Source organism: Crinia signifera, chromosome 1, assembly GCF_055691185.1.
Source record: "Crinia signifera chromosome 1, ASM5569118v1, whole genome shotgun sequence".
Lineage (NCBI taxonomy): Eukaryota > Metazoa > Chordata > Amphibia > Anura > Myobatrachidae > Crinia > Crinia signifera.
This window is the reverse complement of record NC_139217.1, coordinates 314,960,354-314,976,405: the sequence shown is the minus strand read 5'-3', so window position 1 is coordinate 314,976,405 and position 16,052 is coordinate 314,960,354. Positions and strand designations below refer to the sequence as shown.

Sequence of the window (16,052 nt, the reverse complement as noted above, 5' to 3'; positions counted from 1 at the left end):
AAAGGTAATAGATGGTGGCGTGGACCCAGGTGCGGGTTACGCTACGTACGTTCCATAGTGTAAGTTGTGGCCGCAAAAGATTAGAAAGTATCGATTTTGCCAGTCTGTACATAACCCAGAACCTACTCTACCTGTGCAATATAAACAAGCAGATAGAGGCCGAAGCGGGCGTCGCATGCCCTCCCTGAAAACTCCTGGGCACACCTTTGTTTTCCCTGACACTCCCAGAAAATGTCTGGTTGCCAGCCCCAAATGCTTCCTGTCAAACACCTTTATTATAAAAATAAAATCACAGAATTGTGTTGTTGTTGCTTAGCTTTGCGCATGTGTACTGAGATTCGTAGACATTGCGAAGTAATTTGATAATCGGTCGTTGTGTGAATTTGCACAACAGCCATCAGGTCTGAATAACCCCAATAGACAAATCTATTCAACCCAGAAACGAAGCCCCTGCATTTTACTCTGGTACAGGCAGACAGATAGCTACACGCTACACACAGGCGTTTCAACAGCCGTAAACCTCTCCCCCCACTCCCCCACAGCCCACACACAAAACATGCCGCCGCCGCGCACTGCACGTAGTACGGGGTAGTAGTACAGCAGGGGGCGCACATGCGCACAGCGGCGGCCGGGGATAAGGAGGACGCGCAGACGCCGGGAGCTCTTCCTGTGTCACCGGCTGCGTCCTTCCGGGTGGAAAAAAGCCGAAGTGCACGATGAAGGGGGGCAGAAGCAAATAAAAGCCGGCCGGGAGAGGAAGGGCAGCGGGGCCGTCAGGCAACTGAGCGGCGGAGGATCGGCCCGGTCAGTGCGGTACTCCGTTGTGATTGTTGACGCTATGATATCGCTTCCCAGGTGCCTGCCCCGCAGTGCCCCGGTTTCCCCGTCCTGGCTGCTCCCCTTTGTTATCTGCTTCTGGTTGCCTCTCAGCCGGGCACAGGCTCTGTGCAGCAGGCACAATGGGTGAGCGGCTGCCCGTTCCCTAGGGACACCCGCCGCTGCTCCCTGTCCCGTGCTGTGAGCCCCCAGGACGTTCCCCTTCTTCAATACACATTCCCTGGCTGCAAGCCATCATAGCTGCAAATTATCCCGGAGACCTGGTCAACCTAGGTCTCAGACAGTCCGTGCAGAGCCTCATACAGTATATAAATATGCCCCCTAACAGTCCAGGGTCTAAGGATATCTAAGGAAAGCGCAAGTGGCCTAATTAGTACCTTGATCAGACAGATTCAAATAACTGCTCAAATATGCATATCCTTAAACCTGCACTGTTCTTATGAGAAGCCCTGTGTGATCCATGGATCATGCTTATATCCCCAGTAACTGCTGTTACGTGGTTACATTTCAAGTATTTTCTGCCTATCTTTGTCTTGTATTTATCCCTAACAAGCAGGTTGGCATCATACTAACACATTGTGTGGCATACATCCATTCCCCGTGCTTTATCTGCACTTCAGAGGTTTTCTTTGCAATTAGAAATAAGCCATTGCTAGCTGGTATTTCTAGTGGGAATCGTTTTAAGACTTTAGTTGTTGCTGATAGAACAGCTGGCATCATTGGTCCCTGAAGAGCAAGAGACGCCTCCAATATGCAATGTTGCAATCTGCCTCTATTTACTGTTCTGTGGTGTGTGTGTAGCTGTGCAGGTTGCAGTAGAATATGGTACCACAGCATTGCCAGTGTCCAGTTACTTTGGGCAATGCCTAGATGTGCTATATATCTGCAATATCTTTACTGACCGAGGATTATTTACCTTTTTCACATTTTTGCCACAGTGGAGATTACAATCTCCAACCTGGGGGGTGGGGAACCATTATGCTACCAATATCTTTTAAGCTGTGTACACACGGGGGCGATGGGGGCTGAAATCGCTGGAAATATGGTCGCAGGCGACCATATTGCCAGTGATGGGAGTGTGCCCCGGCGATAAATCGCCGGGTGCGCGTTCCCATTTTCAGCCCCTTTCTAATCGCTGGTGCGACCAGCTGATTACCTCTGCGGCACCGCTGGCAGAGGTTCCCTTTCATCAGCGACCATCTCCTGTCACTGATGAAAAGGAGAAACTGAGCCATATATGGCTGAGCAATATATCTCCCCCATGTGTACGGGGCTTTAGGAGTATGGCCCTTCTGATTGAGTCGGACGGCCAATGTTTTGTGTTTGTCCAGAGACGTTTCTGCGAACGCCACGCACGTCCGAATATGGCGTGAATTCCGTACAGAAAATGATCGGTCAGAACAATCCGAGCAGGGGGTGGAGAGGGGCTTGAAGGCCTGTTTGGGCTCATTACCATATGTGTACACCCTGCATTTCATGGGCGTTCTTATGAAAACGCAGGGCGTACGTATGGTAATTCGGCTGTGACGCAAGTTTGGGGGGCGGACAGCTGACATAGCGGATGCCAGCTGCCCGCCCATATCCCTGCTTTCACACGGAGAAATGTCTGAGTGGCCTGGAGCACTCGGCACTGTCTGACCTCTTGGTCCATCATTCGATGGTTGGCGACCATCGGATGATGGGGGAGGTTGCCATAGATGGGGGAGTTGTTCACATGAAACATCCACTCGCGGTCCGTTCGCTCGGCATCTTACCGCATTCGGGCGGTGTGAGCGATCCGTATGGTAGACGGGGCTAAGAACACTCTGTGGCCATCCGAAAATACGCATCCGTCCGAGTCAACTAGAATAAGGTCCTATGTGGGGAAACCCACACAAGCACAGGAAATATATACAAACTCCACGCAGTTAGGGTCGTTCTGGGAAATCCCTGGTTAGGGCCGGTGAGGCAGTAATGCTAAGCAATACACATCTGTGCCTTCCATCTTTTTGATCTGTCCTTATTCGTTAAATGGAAATTTTAAGGTGCATGACTAAAGTAGGCATGGGCAGCCTGTGGCTCTCCAGGTATAGGTATGAATCCCAGCATTCCCTGCAAAGTTGGAGTCATGCTGGGGTTTATAGATTTTCATACCATGAGAGCTAGAAATTGTCTAGACCTTGACTATAATCTGAGCCAAATCTTCACACTTGCAAGCTGGACTGCAGTTGTGACACATGATCATTGGAGTATTTACTGTAGTCCATGTATCAAATGAACTACAGTAAACAGCTGGTATGTACGCACGTTGAGATCCCCTTGCTATTCAACTTAGCAAAGATTGCATAGCAATTGAATCTTATCTCTGTACTATTTACATAAAATTCATACAATCTGCATTAGATCTGCACTATATAGCCATTGCAGCCCTGTCTATCTGGGTTTCGACTTGTGCTGTCCCCGGAACACGCATCGTGCTCTCAAGGTAAAAAACCTGTGCGATCTGCATACGATTTTGACTATATAATCAATCTAATGTCAAATCTCACCGTGTGTACACAGCATTAGTTAATACTCACTTATATCTGCTAGGGAAACAGGATTTATTATATGCTTGTGAATTTATCCCAGTTCCCATGTGATCACCCATAAACCGGCCATTCACCTCATAATAGAAATGCACCATGATTGGATGCTCTACTTTTTGACTTGCAGTACATCAATGTCATCAATTTGATACTAGTATAAGTGTGAGTACAAGTTGTTCCAAATAACCAGTTTATTGCAATAATCACAATACTGCAAATAACCTAAATGATGCCGCTTACTTGTGGCATTCATGAGTGCTGGGGCGGATTTTGAGTCACATGCAGGACAGATTTAGTCTCTGGGTCTGCAGTATTTAGATTGTGCTCCTGGGAGTTAACGGGGTTGCTAAACAGCCGCTGTAGGTGGCGTACAAAGGCACATTACTATTCACACAGTAGGCTATGGTCAGAGGGAGAAACTGCACCTACCATGGGGATATGCCCCAAGGCAAATTAAAATAGAAATTCACAGCACCAAGACTCTGCAACGGGTGCCTCAGTATTTAAACGACAGAAAAATCAGTGGCATAAGACACAGCTGCGTCTGTGAGTGACTCTGTAGATTTATGACCTGGCAATCAGGGGAATATGCGCTATCCCTATGCATTATGGCAGGGGATAGCGCTTCCCCTGATCTGACACCTGCTGAGCGGGTGTCTAACGTGCGGCGGTGTGGAGGCATAGTGCAGGGACAATATTTTGTACAGCGCACCTGCCTAATTTATGAACGTCTGCATTGCTGACCGTTCCACCCCTTGCAGCTTTGACCGCTGCAGGCGGCGATGCCCTATGACCACAGAAGGGACAGCGCTGTCCCTGCTGCTGGCTCTGAGCTGCACTGGGGATCGCGCGTGAGTAGCGAGATCCCACGCATGCGCAGTGAGCCAGCCCGGGGGGAAGGAGATGGCGCTGTCTCCAGGAGGGGACATCGCCGGAGAGGGGAGTTAGCGCTCCCCCGCTTTGGTGGACAAGATGGTAATACATGTTGTCAGTCTCCCCTCCTGCTTCGCCTCGCTAATGAGGTGAAACGGGAAGTAAACGCGCCGCTATGAAAATCTACCCCTCAGTTGGTGCTAAGTGGTTCCTAAGCAAACTAGAATCCCCAGTTATACAGAGGAAGGAGTGTAGCGCAAAACATATACATAGAGCTGGGGAAGCTGTATTCTCATGGTGTGATTTTGGCTGACTAGATCAAAATCGTATATAGTAAGTTAGCCAAAATTGCGTTAACCCAGCATGTGATACTGATGTGCGGTGTAGCAAGGTTGGTATCGCAAGCAGAGAGAGACTGTACAGGCAAGGCAATTTTGACTGTCTATGTGTACATTCGCAGTCAAAATCAGAGCAGGAGCCAGAATCCTACCATGTGTACACACCTTGAGGATTTGGATGGGTAAGGACACTTAAGACAGCATTCACCATTTCAAATAAGCACTTTTCATCTATTTTTTTGTGTGTGTGTGTATGTGTGTGTGTGTGTGTGTGTGGGGGGGGGGGGGGGGGTTACTCTCTGCTGGGTACACACTTAAATATTTGTTTGTCCAAAAATATATCTAGTTGATTGTCAGCTGTGTACTGGTTTGTGATCTATGTTATCCAGACATTGGGTTGGCCCAGCAGCACAGCTGATGCTGATATTTTGCACATATGTCTGGCTGTGTTTATGCCGACTATCATATGCTGGCTGGAGGAACTAATGACTGTCACTGGTAGGTGGGCAAATTCATTTGCCTGCACAGTTGTCATATCTGATGGGCATATAGAGTGACCTGGTAATATGGAGCAGTCAGCGGATCCGTAGGCATAGTGTGTACCCAGCATTAATATCTGCTCTAGCACACACCCTCACCAAGGTGTACAATATGAACTACTGTTTTATTTATTCACAATTGCATTGTATACCATTATACCCCACTCCCCATCTTAATTGTTCACATGCTTGCAGGGGCTGGGATTGCCAGCCGTCGGAAGGGTGCGCATGAGGCGCTCGCACGCTCCCCACTGCCGTCCACCACCTCCCCTAAGCGGAGGGTCCTGCCGCCCACTGACTGGGACACACGTGCGTGTGAGATGCTTGTGCGTCCCAGTCTAATGGATTGGTGATAATGATCTAATATGGCGGCAGTGGGGGACTCTCAGAGAGGGCATACCTCCCAACATGACCCTCTCCAGGAGGGACACATTGCTCTGCTCCTGGACTTCCTTCTTAATTTATGATTGCTATCACCTGTGGAGAAACACCTTTTTTATTAACCCGGTGGTCAGGAAACTCGGTCCTCATTACCCCACACAGTGCATGTTTTGCTGGTAACCCAACCGGTGCACAGGTGTACTAATTACTCAGACACATTTTATAAGGTCCGCAGGTGGAGTTAATTATTTCGCTAGTGATTCTGTGAGGAGACCTGCAAAACATGCACTGCGTGGGGTAATGAGGACCAAGTTCCCTGACCACTGAGTTAACCTGTTCAAAAACAGGTGATGGCAATCATACATTAAGAGGAAAGTCCAGCAGCAGAGCAGTTTGTCCCTCCTGGCATGGGTCATGTTGGGAGGTATGGAGAGGGGTGCCCAGGGTACCTGGCCTACTGTCTCTTCTTAATCTGGCCTTGGGTATACAGGCATTACATTTATCGTGGGTAGATCGTAGTATTTTAAGCACCCTTTTGAGATTCAACATCAAAATCTATGCAAATTCCAGCGGCGAAGAAAAAAAAGGCTGATAGCTGTATATGTGACCAATGGTCATTATCGTGCTATCCCCTTCGTTCAAAGGGGATCGCATAATCCACAATAAGTGCTGGGTTATTGGGTGTAATTAGATACCCCCAAACAAATCTATTAGCTGATGGAGTTTACTGCAGCTAATTGGATATTGTTAAAGCTTAATTCTCTACCAAACATACACACTAGAAAGTCGTCCGTCCCCCCCCCATGCACATGGGATGACTTCAGTTTAGCACAGATTGCTCAGCACACACATAGCTGACACACATGCTATGCACCAGCAATGATGTGAGCTGAGCTGCTCAGTTAATTTAATGCGATCTGACTAGTCAAGATCTGAGCGGGCGATGGCAACACACAAGAATGCACATCGCTGTGGTTCTTGGCCATACACACAGTGATTAGTGCTCAATTTTCTAAGCGATCTAGTCAGATTGCCTAGAAAATGAGCTGAAATGACTACGTGTGTATGTCCCTTTATGGAAGAATGTGTTTCGTACATGTACTCTCATACTATGTCCAGAATTTTAGTGGATTTGGCAAAATATATGCATTATGTTGCAGCATAGCTTTAAGCAGAAACAAAACTTGTTTGACAACTATGGCTATATATAATATAATATATTCACAATTTTTTCCTTTCGCAATGCAATTCTTTTTAAACACTCATGTTTGCACTTGTGGGGTAAATCCATGACCTGCAGATTTCTTCTCTCACCCCCCTGACATGCGAGCAGAACCAGTTAGTGTCTCGGGGTTACTTGGGGAATTACCATATGTAGGAACAGTATGCAGGCATTATTTTTGGTAAACTGAATCTCACAGGATCACACATTTTTAGGCAGCTGAATTGCACCAGGTGCTCATCGTGGGAGCGGACTGCCGAATTGTATCTACCACCGCTATACTAATCAGCGTGCTGCTAGGTGGGACAATGCTGGTACTCGCAGGTGTTTAGTTGTGTGTAATGGCATTTTCTGATTTTAGTGCCTGCGTTGTTGCTGTTTGTCCTGCGCTAGAGCATAAAACTGCATCGCAACCCTAGTTTTGTCTGATTTCTGCTCGCACCCTAGGAGGGGTGAAGCAGAAATCCACTAGTCCGTGTTAGTGGCGTGCTGATTAGGATCGCTGCGGGAGCTCCCTTCTGGTGCTATTCTCTGCGAACAGTATTCAGTTCACCCCTTTGCTTGAAGAACCGTAATGTTTATAGGGAAGTAGCTCAACAAACCTTTTCTTGTACACCATTCCAGGTTACGGACTTGCATCAACTCAAGGTTCTTTGTTTTGTTTTTTTGTTTCGTTCGTAAAATGTTTAACAGGTGAGAGCAGCTCCATGTGTTAAAACAGTGGTGTGGTTTAAATGTCATTAAATTGACTCTAAAATGCCATAAAAATGAAACATTGCTGCTAAGCATTTGTGTCTTCCTTTGTAAAGAGTACATAGATATGAACAAGCTTCTTATTTTATTATTCTTCCCTTTTCTACTAGGAACTTGTGAAAATGGGAGATTCTGCCAAGCAAGTCAGAGGCAGGGGAACAATGTCTGATGATGACTTAAAGAGAAGTCCTGCCAAGCCGTCTTATTTGGGCCATGATGGCTATGGAAAGAAGCTAGAAAGAGACCCTCCGAAGCCAAAACCTATCCCAATAATTTACAGCAATCCAAGGAACGGGCCACATCAGAATGCAATCAAAAATTTCAGCCCTGGTGGGCGAGAGGGCACTAATCATAGGGATAGTGTCAAACAAGAGCAGCGAGGCAATTGTGATAACTGGAGGGAGTTCAGACGGCAAACCTATAACCGATCAAGGAACAATTCGACTAATGAGCCAGGAGATGGCAGCAGGCGGCAGGACTTTGGCGAGAGACGTAATCAAGTTGGACGAAGACAAAATCACAAAGATGCTGCCATTAGGGATTTTCATGGTGTTCGTCCTGAAGTCTCCGGTAATTTCACTTTATCATACAGTATACTGAGATTTGCACAGACATGAGGAAAAGTGCCTACTTCACCCCTAGGAGGATTGAGTTATCTCCCCTATTCATAGGCATATGTAAAATGGGTTCAAGGGGTGAAGCACAAGCCAGAGGGTAGGGGAGCCGTACGGAGCCTGCAAACAGGCTCTCTCTCTGCAATGGGTGTATTACTGGCTAATAAATAATCATTGGTGGGCAGTGGTGCCAGGAATATATACATTGCTGGCCAGTAGACGTACCATATACTGTATTTACCTATATGCAATGAAAATAAATTCCTGGGGGAAATGGACTGTTGTGCACCAGAGACACAGACGGGCATGCATATAGATTCATATGCATGCGCGGCTGTGTCTCTGCAGCGCGACCGTCCACTACTCCCAGGAATTTGATTTTAACCCTTTTTGGGGTAATTTACCACTGTTCCCTGACCAATGGCTCAATACAACCTACTTATGCACTGCTAGAAAATCATATAAACCTATCTAGTTTACATCATATACTTTTAAAAACACAGTAAGGTAAAGTAAATAACACACATGGGTACAATCCCAGAAAAAAAACAGTGGAAAGTAACGTTTATGTATACATATTTCCTAGCTTTCTGAAGGTACAAGGCCTTCCACTAGGCACCAGCCACTGACCTTTTTCTGACTAATAATATCCAAAGATACTATTAAAACCTGGTAATTTGCCTTCTCTGCAGAATTTACATAGTCAATAAAATAAAAACTCTTACTGGCTTTGTAAGTTCTCCATAAATGCTTCTTTTAGAATTTTCATAACCGCATAATATTCATTATTAACTTAATTGCATGGTGTAACGCCTTACCTACAGATTCACTGACCCATGGGAAAGTAAAACAGGAGAGATCTCCACGTCAGCAAGTGCAAGATGAGGAAGACTGCCTGGAAAGCCCAATAGTAGATGAGTCAACGTTATCCAAGAAGGAGCTGCTGGGGCTACAGCAAGCAGAGGAGCGCTTGAAGCGGGACTGTATTTACAGATTGAAACGGGTGAGAAAAGCATTGCACCAATTACAGTCTTGCATTCCTCAGTGATCGTTTTTTAGGAATACATGTGACTTACCGTATATACTCGAGTATAAGCCGACTTTTTCAGCACATTTTTTATGCTGAAAAAGCACCTCCTCGGCTTATACTCGGGTGTATACGGTAGTTTGTTTGAAATCAGTGCTGCCGTGCCGGGGTTAGAGCCTGCAAGTGTAATTAGTCTCTCCTGCCCTCTCACAGCTCGGTGCGTGCGCCAGGAAGGAGTGTGGGGAGCGGGGCAGGAAATAAAGTCACAGCCGCCTGCTTACACGTAGGGAGGAGGAAGAAGCTGCTTCTGCAGATTCTGACAGTGTAGGTGAGCCTGAATTAGCGGTGCCGGAGCTGCGCGGCTGATAAACGCTGACTGACTGTGCGTACACAGTGCCACATCCGTCAATCCTGCAGCCCCAGCACCGCTAATGGAAGCTCACCTACACTGCCGATATCTGCATAAGAAGCAGCTTTGCCTCCCTATCTAGTACCACACTAGTACTGGTGCTCTGGGGGCCGGGCCACCCTGCAATGCCGACAGGGCCACCCTGAGGAGGGGACAGCCAAGACTTGTGGAGAAACAGGGCAGCAGCCACCAGCACTATGAAGCTGCAGGATCCGGAGTGAGCAACCAGGTCACTGTGAGTACTAGTGTCCCTGTTGGGGCCTATCTCCTTCCCTCCTCTGCCCCAGACCTTCCTCCCCTTCCCTCTTAAGAGGTCATAGTTGACTATGTACCACAGACTCCTGCCTGTGGAACCCCAATGATCTGGTGATTGGGACACTTCAGTGTCATGGGTTTTATCTTATGCCCCTAGAATGAGACCTGAGCTACCATTATATCTCCCTGTGGCCAGTGTATTAGTAACTGCTCTGTGCATTTCCCATCCTAGGCTTATATTCGGGTCAATAAGTTTTCCCAGTTTTTTTTAGGTAAAATTAGGTGCCTCGGCTTATATTCGGGTCGGCTTATACTCGAGTATATACGGTAATACTTCTAGATCTTGAAGCGTAACTGTAATATTGTACTGTAGTTTTTTAGCTTTAAACAAAGAGCCTATTAATGGCCTTATTTGAGACTAGGGTGTTTCCCTGAAGTATGAGATGCAAAATTTGCAGTGTATTTTGTTTTTTGTCCACCCTCATCAGATAGCAGGACTTGGCTACTCTGCATAAATATGCATGATCAAATGGTGTCTAGCATGAAAAACTGTGTCATAAGCTGTTCAAATATAAACCTTTTCAGTGGGGCGCTGTGCTGCGCACTGCCCGATTTTTTTTTTTTTTTTTTTTTTTTTTGCTATATTGGCACCCTGCTAATACAGCCTGCCCTCTGCCGCCCCCACCCGCAAGTAGAAAAAGTTCTGTTTAGTGGCCATCGCTGATGAAGAGATGCTGTGTACATGCCCACGGCATCTAATTAGAGAGGGTAGAGCTTGGGGCAGTCCAGCCTCTCTAAGTGCTGTTCATGCTCCCCTATGCAGGGAAGCACAGTGCACCACTTTCCTGGCTGACATCCTGCTGTAGCTCATCCTATAGTAAACAACTATATATTCTACCCCAGAATTGTTTCAGTATTCCATTGTACATTACATATTATAATACATGCAAACGAAAGAAAGTACTCTTTTTTTTTTGGGGGGGGGGGGGGGCACACTTTCAATTAAAACTTAACGTTTATTAACAAATTTATTGTAAAAAAATTTTAATGACATAACAGGACGAACACACATTGAACATACAAGATAATGGAAGCTCTTTTATCGTTAGTTCTATATTAATTGTGGATTGGTCAATATTGGTAGGCTTACCAATCTAGACAAGTTCTGATTGGGAGCTGCCAATCACACAGAAAAGGGGGGGGGGGGGAAGGGTGGAGGTACCACGATATTTAGAGTGGACCACGAATATTTATGTTATATATTTTACACCAAATATAAGTGTTAGTTGGGGCCTTTTTCTCTTACTAATATATTATGAAGAGGTAAAAGAAGGAATGTCTTCTAATGGGGTGGGATTTGGCAATGGGATTTCTCTGAGAGAGTACTCTATGTAGCTAGAGGTTGGTACACCAAGAGACAGGAAAGGGAAAGAAAAAGAGAGAGAGAAGGAAAAATAGGGTTATTTGGTGTTAGTACATCCCTGCAGTTTGTTTGTTAACACAGTGAATGCTGCTGATTGCTCTATCCGGACTGGCTCAACCAATCCTTGCAATTGAGCGGGTCTATCCGTGTGACAGTTGCAGATTTGGGTGTGAAACAGTTAAGGTATTCAGTCACTCAATGTTAGAGTGGGTGACCCCCTGGTTGGCTAGTGCCCTTTGCAGGGAAGTCTATCCACAATCAAGGAGGATTCAACCTGAACGTGTACGTATAGGTTAAGAGCAGATATGTTGCACTATTAGATGTCCGTACACACTGCTTTCTCCCACATGCTTTTCAGTATTGGTGGGCGATGAGCGGTGTACTATACCTTTTAAGTGCAGCTGGAAAATATCAGGGATATAAGATAAAGAAGTGGGAGAAAGAAAGAGCAATGAGCAAAAAAAGATTGTAAAGTAATTACTGTACCAACAACAATAACAGTAGGAGTTCTTCAGTAAAAAATGATCCTATATAATTACAAGAAATCTACACCAAACATTCCTACTGCAAAAATTCATATAATTGCTATCAAACCGATATCTTTCTAGTAATTGTTGGTTATCTCTCTTTTGAGAAAAATAAATCAAGTTGTTGTTATAGTATAAATTTCAAAGACATTTTTATACATAATATGACTTTGCAGAAAAAGAGGGTGATGTTCAAAAATGGTTATTTGAATCAGTCCCTATTAGGGGTCTTACCACTACCCAAGTTGCTGCTGTGTTTCAGCCAGTGAGATATCTGTCGGCTGAGATGAAAAGGATTCCCAGATCCCTTCTCAAAAGGCCGAAGAACAGTGGTGAGGAGTCTGGTACCTCCTCAAAGACAAGTGGTGTAAGCTGGATGTGGGATAGACAGCTGTTTCGCGGAGGTCCCGCTTCCTCAGTATCCTCAGAGAGGATTACTAGAAAGATAACTGTTTGATAGCAATTATATGAATTTTTGCAGTAGGAATGTTTGGTGTACATTTCTTGTAATTATATAGGATCATTTTTTACTGAAGAACTCCTACTGTTATTGTTGTTGGTACAGTAATTACTTTACAATCTTTTCTTGCTCATTGCTCTTTCTTTCTCCCACTTCTTTATCTTATATCCCTGATATTTTCCAGCTGCACTTAAAGGTATAGTACACCGCTCATCGCCCACCAATACTGAAAAGCACGTGGGAGAAAGCAGTGTGTACGGACATCTAATAGTGCAACATATCTGCTCTTAACCTATACATACACGTTCAGGTTGAATCCTCCTTGATTGTGGATAGACTTCCCTGCAAAGGGCACTAGCCAACCAGGGGGTCACCCACTCTAACATTGAGTGACTGAATACCTTAACTGTTTCACACCCAAATCTGCAACTGTCACACGGATAGACCCGCTCAATTGCAAGGATTGGTTGAGCCAGTCCGGATAGAGCAATTAGCAGCAGTCACCGTGTTAACAAACAAACTGCAGGGATGTACTAACACCTAATAACCCTATTTTTCTCTCTCTCTCTCTCTCTCTCTCTCTCTCTCTCTCTCTCTCTCTCTCTCTCTCTCTCTCTCTCTCTCTCTCTCTCTCTCTCTCTCTCTCTCTCTCTCTCTCTCTCTCTCTCTCTCTCTCTCTCTCTCTTTTCTTTCCGTTTCCTGTCTCTTGGTGTACCAACCTCTAGCTACATAGAGTACTCTCTCAGAGAAATCCCATTGCTAAATCCTACCCCATTAGAAGAAATTCCTTCTTTTACCTCTTCATAATATATTCGTAAGAGAAAAAGGCCCCAACTAACACTTATATTTGTTGTAAAATATATAACATAAATATTCGCGGTCCACTCTAAATATCGTGGTACCTCCACCCTTTTTTTTTTCTTTCTTTTTCTGTGTGATTGGCAGCTCCCAATCAGAACTTGTCTAGATTGGTAAGCCTACCAATATTGACCAATCCACAATTAATATAGAACTCACGATAAAAGAGCTTCTATTATCTTGTATGTTCAATGTGTGTTCGTCCTGTTATGTCATTTAAAAATCTTTTTACAATAAATTTGTTAATAAACGTTAAGTTTTAATTGAAAGCGTGCCCCCCAAAAAAGAGAGTACTTTATCTTCTTTCGTTTGCATTATAAATTACTCTCAGGGGAGCACCTCCACAACATTTACCAGTGCCGAGGCACCTGATACACTTAAATTGTGGATTATTAATTATGTCTATAGGAAATACCATATCAAAAACTACATGTGGTACTAGTGCACAGGTTATTTGTCCCAGTATCCCCTTCCCCATGTTCAAATATTATAATACATGTTTGTTGTGATAGAATATCTTTAGTGTGCTCATCCCTGTTTTCCCTGTAAATTAGTCACTCAAAGGTCTTAACCTGGAAACCCATTAGATCAGTGGTTCTCAAACTCGGTCCTAAGGACCCCACACAGTTCATGTTTTCCAGCTCACCCGGCAGGTGCACAGGTGCAGTCATTACTTTCTGGCATATTATAAAAGATCCACAGGTGGATATCATTTATTTTACTTTATTCTGCAAGGAGACCTGCAAAACATGCACTGTGTGGGGTCCGGTGGACCGAGTTCGAGAACTTGTGCATTAGATCATATAGTATATTGAGAGATTTGCTTTGAGCCAAATTGGAATGACAAATTGTCCAACATTTCCTAGTGTGTATGCACGATTGTGTGCTCCTGAGCATTGTTCCTCACATCTTTTCATCTGAAGATACTTAGGGATGTGGCAACTGTATGATTTATTGCATGGCAGCAAAATATAATTTAGAGTGTAACTACTAGTGTTTAGAGACTAACATATTATGCCATCAGTTGTACCATCTGCCATGATCCAGGAAAGTCTAGTGTGTACCCAGCATTAGGACTGCAGGTTTGTTTATGGTGACCCTCTTTTTCAAGCTTTACCTCATGCCCAATGCACAGCACATGATACCAGCATGACTGTTGGCTTTCCATCGCTGTGAGCATCGGGTTACCATCTTTATTTACTGGATAGGTAGACTCCTCACCAGCTGGCACTGATCCTTTCAACATACGGTACCATTGTTACCAGTACGCTATCCCAGTTGTAATTTCAGCATTTACTGGGGAAGTTCATACCAACATCGTGAGTTTTCATACTCTATAATTCTCCTGCAGTCTACTCAAATACAGAGGCTTCCGTACTACTGCATCCCAGCATTCTGACCTGTTAACCCCGGGTTGCACCCAGGTTTCTGAGCATGGTAAATGGGTAATCCGGAGGAGGAAGCATCAGCTCCAAACACTGCTTCCTTCCCGACCCTCATGACGCGACACCGCTCTGCCCTTTTTCGAACATCAGCAAAAGGGCTCATTGCCGGGTCGCTGTGGGGGCTTATAATAGCAAATTATTTATTTATTAGCAGTTTCTTATATAGCGCACACAGATTACGCAGCGCTTTACAGAGCATATTTGACCATTCACATCAGTCCCTGCCCCAGTGGAGCTTACAATCTATATTCCCTACCACATGTACATGCACACAGACATTCTAGGGTTAATTTTATTGAGAGCCAATTAACCTACCAGTATATTTTTGGATTGTGGGAGGAAACCGGAGTACCCGGAGAGAATATACAAACTCTGCACAGCTAGGGCCATGGTTGGTATTGAACCCATGACCTCAGTGCTGTGAGGCAGTAATGCTAACTAGTGTTCATTCTAGCACCCGCTATCTTTTGAAGACCCCTGCAGTTACTCTTCCCTGCCTGGGGTGTCGCTGTCTGCTGTGGTGTTTCTAGCACAGGTCTGGTTTGCATATCAGTGCTGATATACAGACCACACTGTGCTAGAAACACTACAGCAGACAGCGACACCCCAGGCAGGGAAGAGGAACTGCAGGGGTCTTCAAAGTTAGCGGGTGCTAGAATGAACACTACTAACCATTACACCATCTGTAATGCCCGGGTCTCTCCTGGGACGGACCCGTGTACAAATCCTGGGTGTGACCCAACATTTGCCATGTGAAAATGGAATAACTTGAAAGCACATGCATCCAAGAAGCAAGTATCCTGATATACAATTGTTTTGCATAGGTATTCACCTGAATGTCCCCATAAATGGGCATTCGCTATTAATTTAAACCTGTTCAGGTATTCTTTTATACATTAATATTCTCGATTAAATTCACAAGTTTTATTATTATTGAAGGGGGAAGGTATGCCGTTTTTGAAGATGAGACGGGGTAGACACACCAGACTGGGTTAAAACAAATGATTGGTGGACTAGAGGAATGGTCAATAATGTGGCAACTACAGTTAATGCCAATACATCACAAATTCATGCTCTTGTGTCTCCAAAAATCCAAAGGCTAAATATAGTATTAATGGCAATATATTGGAAGCTACAAAGACAAAATGGATTTACAGTAGAGTCATTTTTCAAGGGAAGAGAAGTATTTGAACATGAGGACATGCACTGAGACTGGAGGGAGGTTCAGGTGAAACATTACTTCACAGATGGGGTAGTTAAGTAGAATGGCCTGTGCTAAGGGTGGTAGAGGCTTAACAGTAGAGCAATGTAAACATGCCCCTGGGATAGAGACATAAGGATATCTTTGCAAATCAATAAATATCAAATAGGGTTTGAGGTGTGTGTGTGTATATATATATATACATAATGTTAGACTAGATAGGCCAAGTGGTTCTTAATTGGCCATCAAATTATGTATGTTTGTTACCTGGCAGCAGTGTCTACTTAAGAATTCTGCTTTTTGTTTTTTAGTGAACTATAACA

The 16,052-nt window shown here is 44.8% G+C and overlaps 1 protein-coding gene across 1 annotated transcript in view; it reads left to right on the top strand.

The window, feature by feature from the left end:
• The first annotated feature begins 615 nt into the window (after positions 1-615).
• The window catches only part of TUT7 (terminal uridylyl transferase 7), a 69,022-nt gene continuing 53,585 nt past the window's right edge, over positions 616-16,052 (top strand). The window contains exons 1-3 of the mRNA XM_083186497.1: positions 616-804; positions 7,621-8,080; positions 8,949-9,127. Of these exons, the coding sequence (XP_083042623.1) occupies positions 7,633-8,080; positions 8,949-9,127 (627 nt within the window). The 5' untranslated portion in view covers positions 616-804; positions 7,621-7,632. The remainder of the gene's footprint in view (positions 805-7,620; positions 8,081-8,948; positions 9,128-16,052) is intronic.